This window comes from Dichotomopilus funicola (genome assembly GCF_033296635.1).
Source record: "Dichotomopilus funicola strain CBS 141.50 unplaced genomic scaffold C8A04scaffold_114, whole genome shotgun sequence".
In the NCBI taxonomy this organism is placed as follows: Eukaryota; Fungi; Ascomycota; class Sordariomycetes; order Sordariales; family Chaetomiaceae; genus Dichotomopilus; species Dichotomopilus funicola.
In genome coordinates this window covers 16,331-40,588 of record NW_026944135.1, presented here as the reverse complement: position 1 = coordinate 40,588, position 24,258 = coordinate 16,331, and the positions used below count along the sequence as shown (strand labels likewise).

The 24,258-nt window shown below is 53.9% G+C and overlaps 9 protein-coding genes across 9 annotated transcripts in view; 4 read left to right on the top strand and 5 right to left on the bottom strand.

Annotated features, from left to right (window-relative positions):
* Positions 1-165: 165 nt before the first annotated feature.
* C8A04DRAFT_15923 (cytochrome P450) lies at positions 166-1,859 on the bottom strand (the record flags this gene model as incomplete). Its single annotated transcript, XM_062778663.1, has 2 exons — positions 166-1,249; positions 1,324-1,859. The coding sequence occupies 2 exons, from the start codon at positions 1,857-1,859 to the stop codon at positions 166-168; spliced, it is 1,620 nt and encodes a 539-aa protein (XP_062632744.1).
* Positions 1,860-1,925: 66 nt separating this feature from the next.
* On the bottom strand, positions 1,926-4,520 carry C8A04DRAFT_40786 (Ferroporti-1; the record flags this gene model as incomplete). Its single annotated transcript, XM_062785068.1, has 8 exons — positions 1,926-1,929; positions 2,862-3,118; positions 3,186-3,220; positions 3,254-3,504; positions 3,556-3,926; positions 3,979-4,148; positions 4,196-4,426; positions 4,457-4,520. The coding sequence occupies 8 exons, from the start codon at positions 4,518-4,520 to the stop codon at positions 1,926-1,928; spliced, it is 1,383 nt and encodes a 460-aa protein (XP_062632743.1).
* Positions 4,521-4,735: 215 nt separating this feature from the next.
* On the top strand, positions 4,736-5,803 carry C8A04DRAFT_40785 (uncharacterized protein; the record flags this gene model as incomplete). The annotated part of the gene is made up of 2 exons (XM_062785067.1): positions 4,736-4,813; positions 4,916-5,803. The coding sequence occupies 2 exons, from the start codon at positions 4,736-4,738 to the stop codon at positions 5,801-5,803; spliced, it is 966 nt and encodes a 321-aa protein (XP_062632742.1).
* Positions 5,804-6,541: 738 nt separating this feature from the next.
* On the top strand, positions 6,542-8,236 carry C8A04DRAFT_15924 (chromate transporter-domain-containing protein; the record flags this gene model as incomplete). The annotated part of the gene is made up of 4 exons (XM_062778664.1): positions 6,542-7,084; positions 7,172-7,296; positions 7,383-7,887; positions 7,958-8,236. 4 exons carry the CDS (start codon positions 6,542-6,544, stop codon positions 8,234-8,236), a joined length of 1,452 nt encoding a protein of 483 aa, XP_062632741.1.
* A 1,136-nt stretch (positions 8,237-9,372) lies between these two features.
* Positions 9,373-10,655, bottom strand: C8A04DRAFT_33159 (uncharacterized protein; the record flags this gene model as incomplete). The annotated part of the gene is made up of 3 exons (XM_062782349.1): positions 9,373-9,608; positions 9,673-10,292; positions 10,375-10,655. 3 exons carry the CDS (start codon positions 10,653-10,655, stop codon positions 9,373-9,375), a joined length of 1,137 nt encoding a protein of 378 aa, XP_062632740.1.
* Positions 10,656-10,724: 69 nt separating this feature from the next.
* C8A04DRAFT_33158 (kinase-like domain-containing protein) lies at positions 10,725-11,342 on the bottom strand (the record flags this gene model as incomplete). The annotated part of the gene is made up of 2 exons (XM_062782348.1): positions 10,725-11,171; positions 11,250-11,342. The coding sequence occupies 2 exons, from the start codon at positions 11,340-11,342 to the stop codon at positions 10,725-10,727; spliced, it is 540 nt and encodes a 179-aa protein (XP_062632739.1).
* A 584-nt stretch (positions 11,343-11,926) lies between these two features.
* On the top strand, positions 11,927-13,426 carry C8A04DRAFT_40783 (uncharacterized protein; the record flags this gene model as incomplete). Its single annotated transcript, XM_062785066.1, has 3 exons — positions 11,927-12,117; positions 12,180-12,503; positions 12,586-13,426. 3 exons carry the CDS (start codon positions 11,927-11,929, stop codon positions 13,424-13,426), a joined length of 1,356 nt encoding a protein of 451 aa, XP_062632738.1.
* Positions 13,427-14,113: 687 nt separating this feature from the next.
* Positions 14,114-15,073, bottom strand: C8A04DRAFT_15929 (uncharacterized protein; the record flags this gene model as incomplete). Its single annotated transcript, XM_062778666.1, has 1 exon — positions 14,114-15,073. The coding sequence occupies one exon, from the start codon at positions 15,071-15,073 to the stop codon at positions 14,114-14,116; it is 960 nt and encodes a 319-aa protein (XP_062632737.1).
* A 6,333-nt stretch (positions 15,074-21,406) lies between these two features.
* Positions 21,407-24,258, top strand: part of C8A04DRAFT_40782 (ankyrin repeat protein) — a gene marked incomplete at both ends in the record, with an annotated part of 3,364 nt that continues 512 nt past the window's right edge. Inside the window, 2 exons of the mRNA XM_062785065.1 lie at positions 21,407-21,743; positions 21,773-24,223. Of these exons, the coding sequence (XP_062632736.1) occupies positions 21,407-21,743; positions 21,773-24,223 (2,788 nt within the window). The remainder of the gene's footprint in view (positions 21,744-21,772; positions 24,224-24,258) is intronic.

Here is a 24,258-nt window from a genome sequence, read left to right as displayed (position 1 = left end):
ATAATGACTATTTTGCTCCCCTCGCAACACTGGCCGTTGAGTAAATTGAAAACAATACAACCAAACATCGCGTTATCCCATGCTCGTTCGAGTTGGACTTGAACTCGAGCTCGAGATTCGCACTTCACCTTGCCACGCGTGTTGAGTTAATTAGCAGTGCACTCCTTACACCTTCACCGCTTCCATACCCTCAAGAAGCTCAGCATCGCCCTCCTCAAACGGATGGCGCTGCTGAAACTGCTTAATCAACTCCGTATGCTCCTCGGATCGCGGCTCGATCCGAAATCCGAACTCCCCTAAATATGCCAAGATGCCCGGTTTCGGCTTCACATCCACGTCAATTTCCCTCCCATCCCTTCCGACCGCCTTCATGAACTTAAACACAGCCAGCGACTGAGCGATGTTGATGTACAGCCCCGAATCCGCAAAGAAACGGCCAGGGCATCGCCTACGACCGTAACCAAAGACATCACTCTCCGGATCGAGCTCGCTGCGAGGCGGGAGGAAACGATCAGGGTCAAAACATTCCGGATTGGGGTATACCTCTGGGTCGTTCAAGAACCACCAGACCGCCGGTAGTAGGTAGGCGCCCTTGGGGATGTGGAACCCGGCGAATTGAATGTCCTCCGTTGCCGTGTGGGAGAAGCCCATGGGGGTAATTGGCCACCATCTGGTGACTTCTTTCACCAAGGCGTTGATGTAGGGCAGGTTTGGACGGTCCTCAAAAGTGGGCAGACGATCGGTCCCCACGACACGGTCGAGTTCCTCTTGAGCTTTACGCTGGACATGGTCGAATTTGATCATGGCCAGGGTGAAGGCGGTCAGAGAAATGGTCGTGGTATCCGCCGCAGCGCCGTAGAGAGTCGCCGCGGTCCAGATTATAGCTTCTTCATCCTCGGTGCGGGGTTTGTTGCCGTTGCCTTCTTCCTTGAGCTGTTCGATTAGCTTGGACACGTACGAAGGTTGGTGTGTTAAGGCGGCCATTTGGCGTTGAACAAAGCGGTAGGGCGTGTATGCCGATGCCATGATGGACTTGCGCCATTCCGAAGCTGTCTTCTTGAATCCCGCTCCAGGAAAGCTTTCGGGGAGATACTGGAGTGCCGGAATGATGTCGACGGCCCATCCCATGGGGATGGCGGCTCGGGAGAACTCTGTCATCATCTTCTCGATCGAGTTGACCAACTTGTCGGGTTGGTGCGGCTCGATTGTGTATCCATAGGCCATCTTTAAGACGGTTGCTGCGGCGGCACTGGAAGTAGGTCCCTATCGTTGTCAGTCCTCAAGAGCCCTACAAGACTTGAAATGGAAAGGGGAGAATCATACGTTTTACAATGGCCCAGCCATCTTGCAGGCTCGTTCAGCGTCCGCACGAGCTGACGCCCTACTTCAATCTCCTGCGCGTCGCGGAACCGGGCCGCAGACACGGCTGTACCAAGCTCCTGATGCAAGTATTTGCGATAGCGGCGAAACTTGGGGGTGTAACCCTGACAGACGACAATAGATTCGTAACCACAGAGTTTGTTGGCCATAACCATGGTTGGCCGACCCGAGGTCTTGCTCGCCATTGTCTCCAGCAATTCATGCGCCATCTTCTTGTTATGAATCAACACGAGCGTCGTGCCTATGACCGTTACGGATGAGATGTCGCCATACTGGTCTTTGTGCGTCAACCAATGCTGGTATTCCACCGTGCCATCTGGTGGAAAGTCTCGAATGTTTCCAAAGAGGGGAAGTGGTTTGGGGCCCGGGGGCAATTTAAGGGCGTTCCTCGAATTCAACTGTCGTCGGCCTAGTCGGTAAAACACGATGCAGCCTGATAAGAGGAGAATGCACCATAGTGGAAAAGGCAGAATTGTCATGCTGGGTGGCAGCCGTCAAATTGGCTGGAGTAATCGCGTCGAGCTTGAACTTCCAAAGTTGAAGCGTCAACTTTCCAGGTCGCGGCAAAGCGCCACAGTACCGCGCAATTTGAATGAGTGTGTTTGTCCTACGTCATTCCAAATCCGGCACTGCCCAGCCGTATAGGCTGCAGCAGTTTTGTGATGTCGGATATCTCATTGGTATGGCCCCCAGGGTGCCTTGGTAATCTAGGTACTCTCCCGCATCCCTCGTTCCTTGGGTCGCTGGTCCTTGGCAGCCTAGGACTTTGGGAGGGAATAGGACCTTCGCTCTGGCCTGGCTCCCGCTCTGAGCCTGGCCATCCATCCGACTAAAGAGGGGTTCCCTCAAACGTGCAGCTCAAGTAAGAGCTGGAAGGGTATTTCCTTCGGCTGAAGTACCGTGAGCGGCCCGGATCCGGATATTTTTGTTAGCTCGAGTGGAGTACACCAAGTTAGGGCTTTTTTTAGCGAAATAAAATTGCCACTTGCGTGAGGGGAGATGCTGGGGTTGCTTCGCCCTGAAGTTGTGAGGACTAATCGTAGGGCGACAACGGGATCAGCGGCGGTTTCCCAAATAATTACATGAACAAGATCCCGTTCCTTGAAAGACAGATGGGTCAATAATTCCCGAGGAACTATAAGTCTTGGTAGTTGACGAGCTAATTAATGGACTAAACGAACATGTACCGCGCCCCTCGCAGTTAGCGACACAACAGACATCACGTTGAACATTCCACAGGTTGCTCGTGGTCTCGTTGCATCCCATACTATTTGACTACCTATCTGACCTACCTAGCCAGGGGATACTAATTTGTTAGACTCGAAGCGGAAACAGGGGGCTAGCCAAGCGTAACGTCCACGAGATCCTCGGTGATGCCTTCCGGCCAAAAGGCTCCAGATCGAGATTTTATCTGCGGAAATCCAAGGCTTCTCTCCGAACTCCACTATGTGTCAGTTTCCGATATGATTCGACGGATAAACCTCTCTCTTTCCCTCTGTTTTCCCTTGCCGCTACCTAACACGCTCATCAGTCCATCTAGATGAAGCAAGTGTCCTCTGCGAAGATAGACAAAGAGAGTGTACGAGGCCCATGCCGAAGCCACAGCCACAACCGATATAAGTGAGGGCCACTTGAACTGTTCGGGCTGGGAGAAGCTAATAGTCGACGCGAAGGATAGAAGCTCGAAGGCTTTCTGCCAGGCCGCCTCAACTGAGGAAAATGCACCACGGCTCTCAGCCTCAACATCCGAAGCAGACAGTTAGTCGTGAAAATTACTCCGCCTCAGAAGTTGACCTGGTTCTCACCTCTTGGACGATGATCTGTACACAAAGCTCAAAACCTCATAGTCCTAGACGGCTGAGTATGGTCCCACCTACGAGACCACCGGCTGAGACGACGGGACTTTGATCGAAGATCCAGAATACGACGGACCCTGCAACTAGCGTAGTGACTTGCCAGCTGCTTAGCCAGAGGCCTGCCCTCGCCGGTCCGATTTTTCCTATGAGCCAGGGTGCTACCCATGTCGCCAGCACTTCAAAGGTTACACTGAGCGTACTCACAATACCGACTTGGGTAGCGGTATAACCGGCCGAGAGCAGGTACGTCACCATCTGCCCTGCAAAACTCAGCACCGTGAGGTATTAGAGCAGGGCCCCAGCGAGGGATGGGAGAAACGCGCGGTGGCGGAAGTAGAAGTTGAAATCCCTAGCAGACTTGGTAAACGCGCCACGGACGCGTCTCCAATTTCGTGCAGATCGACTTTCTGATTGTTGAGCTGACACGGCACCCGTAAGATCTGGCTGTGGTCTTTGTTTGGCTTCCTGAAGTTCTGGAACCTCGTAGTAAACCCGAGCTATGGCGGAGTACTCGAAGATACTGGAGGTGACATTCATAGCCAAATTAGCCATGATAGCCACTTTAGTCGAGAAGCCGGCCATCAAGGCAATGAAAAGGGGCCCGGAGAGTTTGCAGAGCAAGTCGATGCGCTGCATTTGTGCGTTCAGGATCAGTAGTGCCGTATGTTTCTTATTCGCTACGACGACGACCTACCAATCCTATAAGTTACGATTCTTTGGCGACTGTTCGGGATCAACATACCCAGTCCCTCTCAACAGATATTAGATTCATGATGGAGCAGAGCTTCTCGATGCAGGCCAGGAAGGACAGGAGCACGAGCATGCCGGTTTCTGTGCCGCGTCTGAGCGGCAGCCCAAGGGCGAGGATGTAGAATATCACGCATGATATCGCTACAACAAGGCGCTGGAAGACTGGAGAGTGTTAAGGAGAACATATGAAGAGAGTCCCGAGGACTCGCCAATGGAGGCCCGGACGACCTGAAGACGGTCGCCCGAATCGACATACTGTCCAACAGCAGGGGCAAAGACGATGGCGGAAAGTGCGCGTGTCAGTGCGTAGATAGACATTGGGAGCAGCGTCTTAGGGAAGACCGTTGCTAGGTATAGCACCGCACCGAACTCGAAGACGCGAGAGTTCCATGTTGACAAGAAGTGCGACACATAGAGTCGGCGAGAAATGCGAACAGGCACTCGGTCTGGAGGTTCAGGTTCGGCCGTACTATGGAGCAGAGAGGTCCGGTCATCAATACAGCGGTCTTCGTCAGAAGGTTGACCAAATGCCATGGCAGGAAAGCTAATGGTGAGCTATGATGAAGAGAAGATTATTTGAACTTTTGAAATACAATTCCCCGACTCATTACGCTGCTCGTCACGTGATGCCGCGCAAACAGAGCTCATCTCGGGCCTCTGCGCTAACACTAAAAGTGGAGCGAATCATGAGCCCGTTTAAAGATGATCTCCTTCGCGCCGTCACTTCTCGGCAACGAGCTGGCCTAATTATGGCGCCCTCGCCACCTGCTGACAGGACAACCCCCGACCACGATGGAGGCGAGTTTCACCGTAAACCTAAGAGAATGGTAAGTCCCAGAGTTTCTACTTCCGACAACGCTGGGACCCAGGGGGTTTTCACAGCAAACCCGGAATTACGTGAGTACAGCTAACGCGATGTCTAATTGCAGCGACAAAGCCAAATGTCCGATGCCACGCGAACATCCCGATTGACTGAGAACAAGCGTCGCTACCGAGCGCGCCAGAAAGAGTATGTGGCAGATCTAGAACGAAGGCTCGCAGAAGCGCGAGTCCAGGGGATAAACGCGACGACAGAGGTACAATTGGCCGCTAGAAAAGTTGTCTCAGAGAACGGCCGACTTTGGGAACTCCTGCGGCTAGCCGGCTTCGCCGATGAAGACATTGATGTGTGGGCGAAGCGCGAGCACGGGGGAATGCCTGAAGAGACAGGTTGTACTCGAAGGCGAGAAGTGGAGCAGAAGGCCCGGCTCTGTGCGACGCTTGTAGCCGGCCACAAGAGGTCGACTATGGAAGGGGAGAAGCCGGGCCCGTCGCGCAAAAACGGCAGAAAGAGGGAGATGCGAGTGGTCGAGAATACACCAGAGAGTGCAGACACCCCATCCAGCACCAGCGAGCCGGCCGTTACGCCTAGGCCCTTTACAAGTTCAGGCTCGGATGCAGAAATGGCCACCTGCCCGGCACCCGCAACGGGTGAGCCTCCTGCTGCTGCGCAGTCACAGCCAGAGGGTTGCGCCTCTCTCGGCGGAGAGGTCAAGCCATGCAAACTTCTCTCACTTCTCGCCGAGAATCCGACTGCGGATATCACGCAGGTCTCGGCCCTTCCAAGCTCAGTTGACCCCCCTCAGGGTACCGTACATGGTGAAGGAGACGTTGAGTGCGGAAAGGCGTATGAGATGCTCATGCGGTATGCAACATCCGAAGAGAAAATGGATTACGTTGCTCGAGCATTGGAAACCGGCTGCAGCTCGACGGGGAAGGGTGCTTGTGCCGTGAAAAAGAAAGTTATTTGGGAAGCTCTCGATGGTATGTGTGGATGAACTTCCTCCTGTCGTCTGGATAGGTACCGGTGCTTGGCGGTACAGGATGGGCGTGTGAATTAGTATCTTCGAGCAACAAATTTGCCGTTCGAACTTCGACCGAAGACGGCGCCACCCCATTCATCCAGTGCTATAACGTCAACTTCCTTTTCTCGGCGCATTCCGCGACTAGTCCGTTTTAGCATTACACGTGCTTGTGGTCCACTCGCTCAACTCTCCAAGTCAGTCAGTGCATCCGAAGGCATCTGATATTCGGCGATAAGTGGCCTGCACCGAGCTTTCCTCTCGGAAATCGGTGAGGGATGACTTCGCCAACGTGGGGGCTACATCCCTACCTCGTCATCACAAGCCTGACGAACAAGGTCCTCAGGGACGGACAGGCGAGGTTTCATTGGCGGTTGGTCTCGGGGAACCACAGCTTTGGATTTTGACAACCAATCATTGTTGAGCTGTCCGTCCTCTGGTCCTCTTTTGAGTGCGCCAACAGTAAATTAGGCCGCGCCACTTACACCAGGAGCTGCGTCGCTGTCAATTGACCAATCAGGACTCTGTAGTCCGTCCATCGTCTCTTCTGCATCCCTGAGGAGGGCTGATGGAAAGTTGAAATCGACTTGTATAAAACCAGTGTATGCGAGACACTGGCAGCAGTGATGGACCATTGGCTCTATCTCAAAGACAAAGGAGCGCGACAGACCGCCAAACAGCCGCCAACTCCTCCACTGCAGGCTTTCTGCCCCAATGACCACTCAACCGACAACACCAGAACCGACCATGGCCGTGTCGCACGGTGAGAAACGGGACGAGGAGTCTCAAAAGAGTTCCCCAGTCCAGCCCGAGACCAAGGAGGCCGCCACTGATGCCCCATCCGAAGATGACGACCAAGGGCTGCACGATAACTCGAACGTCCCCCAGCTATCGTACCTGAAGCTGTTCTGGTTCTTCTTCTACAACTTTGGTCTCTTCGCCTGGGGCGGCCCTGTTGCGCAGATCGCCTTGATCAAAGACAAACTTGTGACCAAGGACAAGTGGATCAGCCTCCCTCGCTTCCAGCGCGTTTTTTCTGTTTACCAGATCCTTCCGGGCCCGGAGGCCGCCGAGTTGTGCATGTTTTTCGGCTGCTTGTCTGCGGGTAGGATAGGCGGTATCATTGCGGGCATGGCATTCATCCTTCCAGGTTTTCTGTTAATGCTCCTGGCCAGTTATGTGTACACGCTAGCTGGTTTCGACAACATATACTTCAATGCCTCCTTTCGGGGCCTGCAGCCTATCGTCGCAGCAATGGTATGTACTTAGTGAATAATCTCTTGATTGATGAAGCATTGGCGCGTTGTTGGGTCGTCGAAAACTGACATTTGAATCTCTAATTAGATGTTGAGAGCAACTCACAAGATCGCCGAACACTCTGTGATGAAGCATGGCACGAAGAAGATCGACCCGTTTCTCGTTATCGCGGCCGTTTGTACAGCCATCAACTGCGCACTTCGCCTAAATATGTCAGTACCGCAAAACCACACCTCCAAATCGAATCCCCCATCCCAACGCTCTTAGAAGCTCTAACTGACCTCAACCAACCCCTTAGCTTCATCTCCCTCGGCTTGTACGGCATAATCTACATGTTCATCGCGCGCCGCCTCTGGATCCCCGCCGCTGTGCTCTTCGTCCTGCAATACGTCGGCTATGCAATCTACGCCGTCTTCCGCGGCGTACCATCGCCGGTGTCGCTCGCCCTTGGCGTCGCCCGAACGCCGTCGCTGATCAACCTCTTCGTGCTGGGACTGGTGTCCGGCGCGCTGTCGTTTGGCGGCGCGTATACCGCCATCCCATTCGTGCAGGTAGAGGCGGTCCTCTTGGGCGCGTGGCTCCCGCAGAGCGTGTTCATCGACGGGATTGCCATCGGTAATATCCTGCCGGCGCCGCTCGTCATCTTCGCGACTTTTGTCGGTTTCCAGGGCGCGTATCTGGAAAATGCGTCTCTGGGCAACGCGTTCGCAGGTGCAGTCATCATTACTCTAGGGATGTTTTTCCCTTGTTTCCTGTTTACCATTGCTGGACATGAGCTGTTGGAGAAGTTGGTCCAGAATCAGGTTAGTTGCGCCCTCGAACTCCGTACCCCGACTCTGAGCACATCGCTGACAATTTCCCTTCGGTCCACAGTTCCTCGCTAGCTTTTTCGACGGTCTCTGTGGCTCGGTCATTGGTGTTATCGCCATGATCGCAGTGCAGATCCTTAAAGCCAGTGTCGAAGGCAGTTTGGACAGAGTCAAGGACAAGACTCTTGGTGAGGCCGTTACGGCAACCGCTCAGGTTGGCCCAGCGGCAGTTATTTATGTGCTTGCCCTGGCAGTTCTCTACAAGTTCACCAACAAGTACACCTCGCTCTTCTTGGTTATCGCGGGCGGGGTTGCGGGGCAGTTCCTCTTTGTCGACCTCTAAAACTAAGTATCATACTCGCTAAGATGATACTTCCATTTCTACAGAGGGTGGATTATTTCTCCAAAGACATGTTGTCTTTTCGCAACGGCGGTGGGCTGGCCTGCGGGGTGCCTTTGATGGACGGACTGATAGGAGCCGCGTTCGGTAGCAGTGACATGGAAGTTGCGAATCCAGTGCTCGAGTACGCCAGTTTCATGTGTGCTTTGAAGTTTTGCATGAATAAAAGCAGAGTACATAGAGCGAGAACGAGATCAACAGCTGTATTCCAAATTCATCAACCCAACTTTTCTCATTCGAGTACAACCAGGACAATAAATCTCAGGATATCAAAAGTTGCTGGCCCCTGTCTGATTACTGTAATTAACGCTCAGCAGCTTGAGAGTGTTGGGCTAACAAAATAAACTACCATGTGTCTCGTGTCCTGCAGGGTTGTTGTGGCAAAACAACCACACATCACGTTCCACATTGCCTAATTACATGATGCGTGGTCTCGTTGCATTTTACACTCTTTGACAACCCACCGACCCACCTACATATTACTTTAGGTAAGGGGGACTATTTTATGAGTCTGGGAGTATAAACAAGGAGCTCTAGAGGTATGTAATCAACTAATGGGATAATTACTGAGCCCAATTAAGTATTAATGAGTTTATCAAACTAGGAAAGTTTAGTTACGTTATCAATTAATTTCAACCCTATTTCTTGAGCAAGGGGAACGCTAATGACCTCACTTCTATTTCTGGGGTGGGGGAAAAACGAAAGAAAACCTGTAACTGTCTTTTTTTTCTTAATTCCTCTCTTCTTTTTTTCTTTTTGTTCTTTTACTTTTTTGTTCTTTTTCCGTTTTGTTCTTTATTTGTTGTTCCCGTTTCGTTCTTTCATGAAATTGGAGAAAACCGGATAGTTATTTTTTCTGTTTTTGGGAGAAGGGCGTGGGGGAGGGGAAACTCATATCCTACTTATTGAGCTCGATCTTGATTGGAACTCACTGCCGGCTACGATAACCCGAAACACGCTTAACATAACCAAAGCTAAAAGTACATTATGTCCATCCTCTACATTCCTATGACAAAAACCCAAAAATCCCCTTCTTCGTATCCGAGTCCGTGTCCACACACTTGTAATACCCCCCACGCCTATTGCTCTCGCTCGCACCGGGCGTGGCGGCTCGTACAGACTGCTGCGCCAGGCGTGAACCCGTGGAAGGAGATGGTGCGAGGTAGGACCCGTGGCTGTAGTTGTTCTGGGCGTGGCGGCTTCGCGTTGACTTGCTTCACGTCGGTCCGCTTCACGTCTGGCCGCTTCACGTTGGGCAGCTTCACGCTGGGCCGCGTCACGTTGGGCCACTGCAGGTTGATATGCTTCGCGCTCACTTGCAGCAGCCATAGCAATCAGCCGGTCCAATATCTCGCAGTTTCGAACCCCCAGAGCAGCACAGTATGCCTGGGCAGCGGCATAGTGAACGTAGGTGCCCCGGAAACCCGTTCTGACGGCGGTGATTTGTTGGCATTCGACTTTGTGCCGTTTGATCCATCTCAACGCGGATTCGTGGTGCAGGCCGTAGGCGATACCGAGCTGTCGTAGGTTGACGAATCTTTGCGAAGGGATATATGCGATCGCGTTGCGGCGATAGAGGATGGTTTGGAATATGCCCTCAAGCGGCGGCCCTAGGGTGATGGACGGAGCTGCCCGGGCGGGAGGTCCTTCGACAGAAGGGAGCGGACGGTCTCTGTCTGGGTTGATCGGTCCGTCCTCCGGAAGGTTAAGTCCTTGGGCCACGGCGAGTAAAGGGGCCATTTCGGTTTTGAGTTTGGTCGCGTTTGTCAGGAGCTCGGCGTGCCGAAGGGACACACACACCGGGCCGTCCCCAAACCGAACTCCCTCCTTTCTCAGTAGGCCAGCAAGGCGAGCTTTCTCGCTGTCTGGGACACCGGAGGCGACAAGTATCTCACGGGCGTCAAATCGGTTATCCGCCCGGCGCATTGTAACGGTTTGGCCCCGGATAGCCACCATGGCGATGCCCGGCCGGCTGAGATCGGCTGTAGGGGCCGGGTTTCTTGAAGATGCCAGTTAGTGACCCCGTGTCATTACGACATGGTCGGCACGACCGAGTCAAAAATGAGGCCGAGGGAACTTACTGAAGGCCCGGCAATTGGGCTGGTGGTTGCACGGCTGCACGCGCAACAGGAGCGTTCGCTGGGGCAGCCTGGGCCGCAGCGCCCCGCGGCGGTGCTATGTGCATCCCGGCACCCCCAGCGATAGGCGGGGGTGGCAACCGCTGCTGCCCTTCATCTCGCCCTCGCACCCCTGGTCTGCCCCTCCTGATCGAGTTGGGCTGCCTCTTCACCCATTCGCACAGGATATTGGCCCGGTCCAAACTGTCCTTGGCCGAGAGTCGATTGTTGGCGTCGAATATCATCATGTCCCACAGAATCAGAAGCAAACCGTCCTTGGGTATAGATCTCGACCTTTTGTCGACCTCCTTGCACTAGCTCAATCCTTTTCCGTACTTGTTGCGCGGTCGCCCGTAGCCAAGGTCGAGAACCGTGGCACCCAGTGAAAAAAAGTCCACACGTTCGGTATACGGTCGCTGCGGCGCATCCGGCTGCATCTCAGGGGCAGCCCATGCATAAGTGCCGAGACGCGTTGCAAAAGCCCCAGCCTTTGCGGCGCCGAAATCGCCCAGCTTGACGTACAGTGGGCGGCGGGATTGGACCAAGATATTGGCGGGTTTGAGATCGCGGTGGGCGACTGGAGGGGTCCGACCATGGAGGTACACCAAGGCCGTCAAGCACTGGCGGAGAATTTCGCAGCACTCCTCGAAGGTAAAGGGGCTAGCCTTGTGCTGGTCGTAGAGGCTGCCTCCGTGCATAAACTCGAGGGAGATCTCTGGGCGCGGTGACATGAATGACATGCGCACTCGGATAATGTGATCCTAGTCGAGCACGATTAGTTTGATTTGTCCGAGGAGTAAGCAAAGACATATCATTGAGAGGATGTCGCATATACTTACATGCTGGAGCCGCTCCAGAGTGTCGACTTCGCGTTTCCAATCGGCCACTTCGAACTTGGAACCCACAGGTCCTTGCACGCGTACTCCTCCCATGTGCTTGCGTTCCAGACGCGGGTCACGAGACCGAATGAGCCATTGGAGGTCTTGGGGTCTATTGGGAGGAGAATCGGCCCGGTGAAGGGTGTTTGTGCAGTCGATGCGGCGACAGTCTGGGGTCCACTTTGGAGTTGTAAATCGCCGAAGAGGGTATCCGATGTGGCCCCGCCGCGCAGGAAGCGTTCGACGTTCCTCGTGTACGTTGGCGACTTCACGTCGTGGTGAACGGGAACGATGCGGAACGTCATATACTTGTTGACCTGGATCTGTATGGCTGCGCTGTCCCGCTGCGGGTATTCGCTTCCACTGATTCGCCTTCCAGGTACAGTTTTATCCCGCGCTTCCAGGTGCCCAGGCGCAGAACAGGGATGAGACCACCACGCTCTGAGCGTGTTTTTCACGCCCCCGACAACTCTAACATCACCGCATCGTCGACGCGAGGCACCTTTGCGCTTTATTTCGTGACATGGCCTCAACCGCATGGCCACGATCAATCGGTTCCTAAGTATTTCGAGAATTTGAAGCCTGTGAAGGATACCGATGTTGCGAGCCTTAGGGATTGATGCCTGCGACCGTAAACAATGAGCCCGCATCAACTAGTCCCATCTGTTGAGGCTCTGCCTAGTAAGATTCGTGCCGCGGATCTCGTCGTGTTGTCCGACACAGCGCTCGGCAGTTATCTTAATGAAGATCGTCTTGATGGTGGCGTCGCCATTTGTATTGATGTGGAAGACCCTGAAAATCTCCCTGAAAGCTTCATTCAAAAGCTTCGGTGAGTCGCCTTTTCATCCCACCCGCTCAGAGGATAGACGCATATTTTCTAACATCATGCAGGGATAAGGCTCATGATCTCGCCGAGGCAGCCCGAGCCGGCGGCGTTAACCTCGATGAAGTCAACAGCCGCCTGTTGAACATCGTCCGTTCTGATACGCCAGTCGGTGACCATGATGCAGCTCAATTTGTTTCGTCGATGCCTTCGACTCGAGGTTCAACTCCCGAAAACGACATGGTGGAAAGATATGAGAGGGAATGTTATGAGGAGCTCCTTGCTGATGGGGGGCGGCCAATGTATCCAATCGAGTTGGTTAACCACCTAGCTGAAGATCCGGCCGCCTACCCCCATCTTGTTCGCCCATGGCCCCTTTTGCCAAGAATGAGGTCTATGATCTTCGAAGCCCAACGGCAGCACTGGAAAAGCTTTCGCCACTGGCAGGAGAACACCCGATACCAAGGCCCTCAGCCACATCCAGAACGGCCCGCCCCAAGGTTGGGACGCCAACAGGGCCTACAACGTTTTCGTGACCCAGTTTCTCTCCAAAGCTTCAACTTACTCGGACGCGGCGGTGAATCTATTGATGGAACACCACTTCAGCCGGCCCGACATTCAATTCCTCCAGGATCCCACACAACAAGACAAGTTAACGGAATGGATTGAGTACCTTGCATTTGAATGCGCGCAACACAACCGTTACGTGTACCAACTCCAACGTTGTCAGAAACGGATTGACGCGTGCTGGGAGAAGCTCGCCAGTTCAGGACTACTACGACCGTATGAGACGCGGGAGTACCTGTGTTCCAAGTCGTCCACCCCGGCGTATCAAGCGGAGGTGGACAGGATCCAGAGGGAGCTAGACTTAGCTGAATTCGATTTCGAGGAGGCACAAACGGATGCTAACACGGATCCGACAACGATGGCGATGGCAACGCAGAAGTTAGACGAGGCGAAACGCGAGATGGAAGTGTTCCAGCAGCGAAAAGAACTGACCATCCCATACAACACCCAAGTTCACAATCGACGCAGGCTGGAAGAGGAGCAAGAGAAGCAGGGACGTCTCCTGCAGTGGGTTCGCGACCAAGTGCCCCTCGTGGAGGCCGAGGTTCGTACAACCCTCGCGTCCGAAGGCGGCCTACCAGGAACGGATGTCCCGTCGAACGGAACGGCGACTCGCAAACGGGCCCGTGACGTCACAGACTCGGCGAAGGGAGACCCGCCATCCAAACGATCGAGGAGCGCAAGCCTGGAGCCAAAAGGCTCGGGCATCATTCCATCACCCAAGGCGACTACACCACCGCCACAATAAACCGGGACTCGGCCACGACGCAAACATCCCACAGTTACTGATGCCAGTGCTGATCCGCCACCGGCTAACGCAACTTCGTCTGGTCCACCGCGTCGCAGTGCTCGGATTGCTGAAAGCTGGGAAAAGGCTGCGCTGGACAACGTTGTGGAAGACAAGACCGCACTAAAAAAGGTCCCAAAACAAGCAGCTAGAGGGAAAGTGAAACTTGCGCGCGAAACACAGGCCCCGGCCAAACCGACCAAGCCGGCCAAGGTATCGTCTGTCGGTACTCGAGCACACGCAACTCGGAAGACCCAACAACGGAAGCAGCCCGCGCCTCGAAAGCGGCGCTAGATATAAATTGGGCCGGAGAGAGTGGCATGGGCGGTCGTTGATCAGCTAAATCTTGTGTTTGTTTCCGTAGTTGGCTGGGTATTCAAATGACTTTGGGAATACCTCACTTGAATGAACCGAATAATGGATAGTAATTTTGCCACCGCAACAACCAGCAGGAACTTCCTTCTTTGGCTTTGTGATTGATGCTTGATAATCTACATATGCTTTTATTTCCTGAGATTCTTCCCATCTATTACTTATACACGCCACACAGCTCAGTTAATTACACAACATTCCCCATCTTCACCAACGTAACCCCCCATCAACCATCATTATACTACACACCCCTATTTAAACAGCGACCCACGACACTCACTCCCCCGTAACACCCTCCTCAGCCCTCCTCAACCGTTCTCCCATCCCCCGCACCCTCGCCACCAACCGTGCACCTCGCCCTTGTCTTCCCGTACCCGTCGCCGGGGCCTGCCCTCGGCGACCATTCTTCTCCGCACCGCCAACCATATCTTCATCCATCCACGAATAAACTTCCACCAGCCTAGCCAGCAACGCACGGAAATCGCGGGCTTGCAGCCGGAGTAGCACGCGGATTACGTGGATTTGTTCCTCCGGGGAGTAACGTTCGCGGAAGGATGCGGAGAGGAGGAAGGTGTTGGGGTTGTTGAGTGCTGCGATGGCACCGGTGTTGATGTTGGTTGTGTTTGAGGATGGGTAATACATTTGCGGTGGTGTGGGTGGTGCGTGTTGGGTTGAGGAATAAACCTTGAGGCTGGGGCTGTTTTGCCGATAAGGGACCATCAAGGGAGGGGAGGGTGGTGAGAGACATGGTGGTGATGGAGTAGGCGTTGGCGACGGAACCGACACCGACGACCGTATTGGTTGGTGCGTACCAGGTCGAAGGTAGTGGACAGCTGAGACAGCCCCCGCAGACAGAATTCGTCCGTAGACTCCTTCGAATATCTCCGTCAAATGCTCACATACCATTAGTCGCACAGTATGTACGGCCATCGGGTCAAGACACGATGTACAATCTATTGACTGGGTGCATTGTGAAATAAGCCCTTTTTTCAGGTGTAGTACCTCATCCAACGGTAAACTCGTGACATGGAACTCATCGTCTTCGAGCTGCTGGGCAAGCTGGAGGAGTTCACCAAGACAGGAACAGCGTGTCGGCGTGTTGAGTGCGGTTGGTGGGGGTTGCGCCGCAGCGGACGGAAAACCCCAAGCCTGGTCTGAGTAGGGGGGTGTAAGGTCGGAGAAAAGAATGGTAGGCATTGGTTGGGTGTTAGCCGTGGTTTCTTGGTAAGAAGCCATGGCAGGGTGAAACTCGGTCGAAGAGTGGTTGTGGTATAATTCGTCCACCTCGAGATTATAGTTGTCGATCGTGTTGGCTATACGATTGTGAGTATTTTTCGGACCGTCGGAAAAAAGATAGGTAAGGTAGGAAGAGAGAATGGTATGTAATTCAACATTGGACTGGAGACAGGTAATTACTCACCATCATAATACGCCGCATCGATCATCCCATCATCTGTCTCTATCCGCGTGCCACTCGCCGCGCCTGAGATCATCGGCGACGGGCCCATCGCAAGCTCATGGCCGGTTTGTAATTGTTCATAACGAGCAACGTTAAAATCTTCAGCGGCACCGCCAAGATAACCTCCATCACGCAGCTCGCTCTGTTGCTGATGCTGGTGCTGAGGGACAGCATCGGGTAATTCCGAGGGCCATGCGAGCCCAAGTCCGGGATTTAGCTCGGAGACGGATCCCGGGGCAGAGTCGGAAATCGACCTAGGACTGGAGACGCTCCCAGCCACAGGGACGGACCCATACCTGGATACGGATGGTCGGCCTGTATTGCTCAGCCGGCGTGGCTCAGCCTTGAGATGTTGAGTTTCTCGGGTGTTGTGTGTTGGTGGGAGCACACATTCAATAAGTCGAGCGCGGCAGCGGTCACAATTGCGGGGATTCCCGGTGCAGCGGCGCTGTTGATGTTAGCGACTGACAATTTCAAAAATAAAGGTATGATAATTACGGGCGAGCGAGTTTTGAGCTCTGTAAGTCGAGATCCTGGGTAGATAACCCGTGTAAGTGGATCGGCGAGAGGGGGTTAGGGTTGGGGTTAGATATGGGTAGAACCCTTGGGAAAAGAAGACTTCAGGTTCGGCCCCGTGGATAACTCACCTTCTTCGTCTGGCACTCCATACAAGCTGGGCGACGAGCTGGACGGCCGGGATCTTTGGGTCCTCCAGGACGCGCATTTTGACGAACAATTTGTTCCATCCCACCCGACGCATCCCTTCCCCTTGAACCTGACGCCCGGAGCGTTATGAACATGTCGATTTGCTGCGCGAGCTGCCTTGTTCAGTGCTGGATTCGAGGACAACAAAGATCGTGTAAAGTGTTTCAAGTCGTCGACCGTCTGATCGACCTTGGGTAACCTGATGGGGTTTATGGAAACTTCGCGGGCCGACGACCGCGTGATAAATCAGGGAGGGGCCGATTTTAACCTTAAAAACATTTTTAAACAAGACGGTTGCCGGCCCACAACAGTTTGGGGGCCGCGGCCGGCCGGCAAGGCCCAACCCCTGGCTTGTGGATGGTCTGGGCGAGCGAGTGAACTACTTGTTGGGGGCCGCGCGCGTTAGACACAGTGAAAACGACCGATCACTCAGGCCCAGCCATGATGGGCGAGGCTGAGCAGCAGTGCAGCAGCCCAATGAGCCACCGAGTTAACCATGTTTCGGGAGTGTCGGCAGTGCCTCAACGGTGTCCGGTGCCATTTGATGCCGTCCAAGACTCGTTGCGAATACATCTGATTCACCGATCCTTCTCCCCACAGCGGTTTCCTCCGCGGTTACCCCCGGAACCTTCCCGGTTTGGGGGCCAAAATCGAACGTCGCAGCTAAGCTGCACGCCGCCTGACAAATTGCCCCAGCATCCTTGATTCATGTGGGCGCTAACGGGTTTGATGGCCCACTGGGCTTGAGACCTCTTTCAACGGTCGAGCGTTGGCGATGATTGGCCTGGGCGTCCACCCATTGTTCTCTTGACACGATCGTCGTACGCGTCGGTCCGCTACGCGATCTCGACATCTTGATAAGCGTATTCCAGCTCTGACTCGGATTCTTGAGAACACATCTAACTCCCAACAGATCGAGAGCCTGGAAAGTCGAGAACATGGACGGTTGTTCTGTAGCTTCATCGTAGTCGATCTCATCCCCCATGCCAACTCGCCAGCACCCCACTTGATCAACCATTGTGCTTTCGCCAACACTTCTTGGCTAGCCTGCGCCCTGCCGACTTGTCTGAGATCTCGATGAGACGCCGACGGCAGACCGACGGCAGTTGGCACCCCCATACCCTGCTTCATTGTCTCGGGATGGTGAGACTTCCTCATCACAAGCCAACTTGTCCGCTAAACCTATTAATTATTCCCCGCACAAGCCTTGGTGAGGGTCAAGGAGTGGGTGATAATTACTTCTCACCAGACAACTTTCTTCTGGAGCCCCCGCGGAACGCCCTTCTTGGCACCTGCAATATTACAACCCAACCGAGCCCTATACTTATTAATCCCCTTACGTCCATGCCTGTCTACAAAGTGTTTCCGGAATGGTTCGTCAAATCGCGAGATCATGCTAGACAGTGAAGCGCCTACCCAAAACATCATAAACTCGGGGTTGGTCCCAAGCCGAAATTGAGCGTCCTGCACAGCCTTTTGGCGCCTTTTGGGCCATTCCTCATCACCGTCGCTCCATGCCACATCTGAAAGCATTTGCCCCCTCGCTTAACGAAGCGAGAGTCGAATTCGGCGCCTCCGCTCTCTTTTTTTCGCTCCGCCCTTTCTCTGTCCAAATCCTTCCACTGGACTCCGACATATTTCGGACACCACCTATAGCGGGGTAATTACTGCCCAACTCTATTCTCGGTTTGTATTTAGCTTTAGAGCTGTTGCCGAGGTACCTGACTCCTTCAACTGGTTCACAAAAGTTCCTTGCTTCCCCAGATTGCGTGGCCTGCGTCGTTAACAAAGCGCTCCGTCTGAGGTCTAGATTGGCTCGGCAGCGGCGCAACCGGCCTCCAAGTGATCAGTCCTGGCAAACTAAACGGGGAACTCTCTTGCCACCTCGAGCTCTAGATTAGGTTTGCGTCGACCGATCCGAACACTCCCTGGCCAAGACTCACGGTGGGCTATGGTAGCAGATAACCCTACTATTGCAAGCGTTTGAGTCTAACGTGCTTCTCTTAACGTTCCTCCTCACGAATATTTGTGGATGCTATGAAAAGGAAAGAATCGAAGTCAAACTGTGTAACCATCCTCGCATGTCCTGTTCGGGGCATTTTACCCAACCCAGTAGCCGACCAAATCTGATTGGCTAGGAAACGTGCGACCAGTTCAAAGTGTCAATCACTGAGATGGATGTCAGGGTTGGCAGGAGCAACCTATTATTTGCTGGCCGCTCACTTCAGGTAGGGGCGACACGGCAGGCAAGCCGTCCTGGTCTTTTCAGCCCTCAGCTGACAAATGCCAAAGTAAAGTGCCTGCGACAGAAGTACTTCGCATGTCGTTACCTACCTACCTAGATACCTTATCCGCATAACGGTCCAACATACTGAGCATCCATGTCACTGAATGGGGTTGATTGATGAGTGGTGGCCACCAGTCTACCTCCCGGACGACTAATTATGTCCACGACTGTGTACCGGGGAGGTAATTGGACGGGCAGGAATGACACACATATAACGGGTGTGTCGCACAGAAAATTAGCTTAATTATAACTCCGCAGGGTTGGTAGGGCTTTCGAAAGTTAACACCGCCAAATTGACTTTCATCCGATGAAATCGGGGTTAAGCCGGTGGGAGGCTATGCAAGGTGGCATTGCGTCTCATGTTCGGCACGTAGCCGAACCCCTGCGGAATTCATCCCGAATAGCATTTTTCTTCGAACGGAATCCCCAGAAGAGATGTTGGGGGCCATAATTATGGGCCGGCTTGAACTGTTCAAACCGCCGTTTCAAATTATGAATAGAAAGGCATGGGGCGCAAGAGGGCAGAGGCCGCATCTGGAAACTCTGTATAATTAAGCTGCTAATTACAACTTCTAAACCTAATCATTTCACGTACTTTCGTAGAAGCTTCTTACACCACTAAAGTCATGTCTGGAAATCTATTCTCTCTGTGTTTAATTCGAGTAACTATCGGAATGGGTGGAATAAACTCAAGTACAGTAAAGCCTTTAATACTCCTGGACCGGTTCGGAAACATGCCAACACCCACAAACAAGTCCAATACTTACTGTCCCGAGGATTTCTCATCCGCAATTAGAGCACTGTGCCAAATCAGAGGCGGCCCGGTTCATACCTCCATTGTGTAAAGCGTTCGATGTATACAAGCCGTCTCCTTCATCACTGTCCCCGGCTGTTCCGGGAGCATGTTCTCCCTCTATCTCTTCCACCGGGACAGTCTTGCTGACACTCACCTGACCTTTGCCGCTTGGCAGGCTGCCCATCGTCGCCGTTCGTTTTGTTGGCCGGTTCTGTGACACCACCCCCCGGTTTGCCTGTAAATCTTCCCTGTCTGCTCAAAAGGGTCCAAAACTGGTCGCTCTGAGGACAAGAAACCGCCCCCTTTGAATAACAACGAAGACAGGAAGATGTCGCTATTGTAGGGAGGCCGTGAACGTGAATCTGGAGCTAGCATTTCACTTTCATTTTCGGTCAAGTTGCTAACTCAGCAGAGTCCAGGTCGCGTGCTGAGACGTTTTCTGATGAGTGAAACGGTAAGGAACGCGTTTACGCTCAGTTTTCACCTCTCTGTTTTCGAATTCCGTTTTCCAACTTTTGCTGTGGTGTGAATCTAATGTTGCCTTGTTGTGACCAAAGTTTCACCAACGCGTTGCGAACCCCCCCTTAGCCAACCTAACACGTTTGTGACCCCCCTCTACACGTCTTGGCTAATCGCCGCTCTCATGTTTATGTGTGCAGCCCCAACTCGACTGGCCGGGAGCGAGCCTTTCCGTGGTATGCCTAACGCCAACGGCGGGGCTACTGCACAAGGAGCGAGAACGTTGCGACGTGGACTCAGTGACCTAGCGTGCTTGCGCTGCGAGGACTGGCCCCAACGCTTGTCAACCTGAGCTAATCAACGTTCAATTGAACACGCCCGTCGCCCGTACGGCCTGACTTAGCCTACCTGCTGCTCATGGTGGAGGGAAAGCCTCGACTACCGCAACAGAGCCACGCGAGCCAGGAGCAGGCTGCAGAATTGGCTACGAATACACGCGTTGCTCTCAAGGTCCACGACCACTTGCGGCGCCGACATCGCCCGAAGGCGGATTGCCAGCCCACGTCGCGCGCTTGCGATGAGCGTGGGAACCGACCTAACACCAGCGCAGTCCTGCATCAGCGCGGGCCGCGGCTATGTGCCTCCCCTTCTCTCAAATTCAGGCCGAGACTTCTCCCTCGATCAGAGCCCGAGCACATTTCACTCGGAAGTCTGGTTTCCGTGCGGCTTTGTTTCAGCTGCGACGTCTTTCCTCACTCTGGCCATCAACCCGTCCACGACCAAACGCAGTTTCGCTCTGTGTCCCTTCTTGGTATCACTCAGCGCCTGTCCCAATGTATCCCACACCCTGAGGCACTTATCGGTCATCCCGGTTGTTGTACCGCCGCATGTTAATGCTGTCGAAGGTGATTCTCATATGCTAGTGCGCGCGATCCCGCATGCACTTGAACTAGTCGGCGACGTTCAAAACCACGCAATCCAGATGAGAGCCGCTAGGCCCGACGTGAGGGCCGTCACCAGCGAGCTACCTGACTCGCAGAGACTTTTTTGTCGCCTGCCGCATAGCTCGTCGCAAATTTTGATGCCGAGGTCTGTCCCCCGCAGGATGTAGTCCACCTCGTCGGCGCCATTCCACTTCCACGCGCGCCCGACCCCTGGTCGCTCACGGAGCAGAAGATTAGAATCCCCTTCCCAACAGTCCTGTTGGTTGCTTCGACGAGGTTCTAGATCGTGGCTTAATTGCCAGGCAAACAATCAGCACCTCGCATTCTAGGGATCAGGCACAGTAAGGGGAGAGAAGGTGGCGCGCCTAGTTCGGCAACGGTCCGCCGACCACCCGCTCGAGGCCTCAGTCGACTCGACCTCCGCAGCCTTCGCTTTTCTCCATAAGGTAGTAAGGGTCCAATATAGCCGATTCATAGAGGATCCGACTAATATATGAGGTCCAGTCTAGCAGTTGAGACATCTCTCCAATGGATCCTGTGTCGATATTGCAACCGGGGAGATGTTTTATTTCTTACATCATCAAAGTTGCCTACCAACCCAGGGAACTACCTATTGACAGCACCTTTTAGCAGGCCGGTTTCATGCCTCGCACAACCTGGGTCTGGCCAATTATCGGTACATATTTTGGCTGAGAGGCTGAGCCGGACTCGGAAAAGGCTCAGGGGTTCTTCGATATGGTTGGCTGTCACTCGATTGGGCATTGGGCTCCCCGCTCCCGTTGGGCTTGGCGCCCACCGCATCGATTCTTTCGAAATCCCTCCAGCCGATGCCCCGAGGCGCTCACTACGAGTAACACTTTTGCTGGTGATATACGAATCATCAAAGCTCATCTTCCTGGAAGTGACCCTGATCGGCGCCATGGGTCTCCGCGAGCGGTACCGGCGGTGGCGGGAGGAGCGATTGACTGCCGAGTCTTCAAATCTTTCCAGCCCCCAGACTCAGAGCGACTGCGCGCCGCCCGTCGAGCACGTCCAGCACGTCGACCGTGCAAATTACGTCCGCCCGGAACCCGATCAGATCGTCTGCGCCCCTGCTCAAGACCCTCCCACAAGCCTCTGGGACCGCGCATACAAAGCACTCGGGGAACATGAGCCAGAGCTAGTAGCGAAGTACGAGGGCTTGCTATTCGACGAGTTAAAGACAATAGGCATGTTCTCCCCTTCCCCTCCTACTTGGGTATCTAAGGTATTCTCTTGTAAGGCCGCTAACTTATTAGCGGCACAGATCGTACTAGTACTTTGGACGGGGCCAACAGTACTACGACTACCAACACGAGCGACAAACTGGGCCGGGAGCGCTTGCAGACAATAACCGAGCGAGGCCTGAAGCGTCTGGATGAAAACAAACTCAAATGGACCATTGCCGGCCATGAAATCGCCGTGGGATATCGTATTGCTCAGGCTGCCGACCTGGTGCTGTGGGCCAAGGGCTGGATCGATCTCGCCACCAAGGCCTCGCCCGAGGCTTCCATTGCCTGGGCCGGCATTTCCATTGTGCTCCCGCTTCTCACAAATCACAGAACCGCCGAGCAAGCCAATCGTGAAGGCTTCACTTATGTGACCACCCGGATGCGCTACTACACAGCATTTCAGCCTGAGGTTTTCAGCCTTGCGCAAAGTGGCGACTTTAGCGGAGAGCTGATGGCCGAAGTCACCGCCCACATTGTGGAACTTTATGAGAAGATTTTGGAATTCCAACTCCGATCCGTCCTCAGATTATATCAAAGTCGCTGTAAAGGACTTGCACGGGATGTGGTCGGGTATGACGACTGGGCAGGATGGCACAAGAAAATCACCGGCCTAGAGACTGTTGTCAACCAAGATCTGGAGCGCATCAACGCTTTCGTGGCGAGAGGGAAGCTGGAAGACCTGAGGAAGCAGAGCATTCAGTCCCTCGGCGACATGCAGCGCTTACTCGCCACTGGCCAGGAGCACCTCCAAGTTGCGAAACAAACCCTTGAGATCCAGACTGGCATTGCCAGGCAGAGTCGGACTGACAAGGAGGAACAGTGTCACCAGTTGTTTCGCTTGACAGCAGGGACCAAGGATGTCTCGTACGAGTGGTACAAAGACCGCGTGGAAGACCGAGTGAAAGATACCTGCCAGTGGTTCCTCGAACACGAGAACTTCAAACAGTGGCTCGAACAAGGTTCGGGGCCGCTCTTGGTTTCAGCAGACCCCGGCTGCGGCAAGTCAGTCCTGGCAAAGTATCTGATCGACCAGGTGCTGCCTGGGTCTCCCAACGACGCCAGCATCTGCTACTTCTTTTTCAAGGACCAGGACCAGAACACTGTCAGCCAAGCGCTCTGCGCTCTACTCCATCAGCTCTTCACGCACAAGCCCCCCCTAATCCAGCATGCCATTTCCAAACATGCGCAAGATGGCCCAGCTCTGGTCAGAAACACCGCATCCTTGTGGAGCATTTTGGAAGACGCCATACAGGATGCCCAGACGGGGTCCGTCATCCTAGTCCTGGATGCGCTGGACGAATGCCTCGAACCTGAGTTCCGGGATCTAGCCCGGAAGCTGAAGCAACTCCACCGAAGCACGCGGCAGCAGCAATCTCACGGCAAGCTCCGGACTCTGCTAACTTGCCGACCATACGAGGGTATCCTCGCGGAATTCCGGGATCTCGTCGACGACTTTCCATTCATCCGCATTCCAGGCGAAGATGAGTCAGACGCCATCAGCAGAGAGGTGAATCTTGTGGTCGCCCATCGAGTCGAGCAACTCGCACGGGAGAAAGAGCTCGGAGACGATGTCAAGGGCCGCCTGAAGGAGCGGCTACTTGGCGTCAAACACCGCACCTACCTTTGGGTGTACCTCGTGTTCAACTTCCTGAAAGAGTCCGATTTTAAAAGGACCATGAAGGGCGTCGATGCCAGCCTCGCAATGGTCCCTGAGAACGTCAACCAAGCATACGAGAAAATACTCAGCAAATCTCACCAGACCGCCATGGTTCGGAAAGCGTTGAGCATCATCTTGGTGGCAAGCAGGCCTCTAACGCTATCGGAAATGAACATCGCCGTCAACATAGACACCGATACCAGCATCCCAGAGGCCCTCGACTTGGAATCGGAAAAGGATTTCCAAGTCCGTCTGAGGTCGTGGTGTGGACTGTTTGTCTCGGTGTACCATGGCAAGGTCTATTTCCTCCACCAGACAGCCAGGGAATTTCTCCTCGCCCCCCTGTCGCCACTGACGACAGCCATGCCGGATTCGCACTGGCATCACTCTGTCACCACCCGCGGTGCCCACCAAGCCCTTGCTGAGATCTGCGTCACCTACCTCGAGCTCTTCAATTCACCAGAGACTTCTCCCAGTGGGGCATGTGCCGATTTCTTAGATTACTCGGCCAACTACTGGCCTGACCATTTCCGTGAAGCTTCATTCAACGGCTCCAATAGCATTATCCATCGCGGAGTCAGTCTCTGCGACCGGCACCTAGAAAATTTCTGGAAATGGTACCAGATCTACCGGCGGTCGCATTATCCACCACATCCGTACAATTTAGAATCTCTCCATCTCGCAGCATATTTCGCCCACAATGCTGTTCTCGGGTTTTTGCTAGATGGAGGTGCCAATATCGAAGTTAAGGACGGAGATGGTCAAACACCACTTGGCCTGGCCGCTGTAGGTGGTCATGAGGCTATTATCAAGCTATTGCTTGATAAAGGTGCCAATATCGAAGTGAGGGATAATGATGGTCAA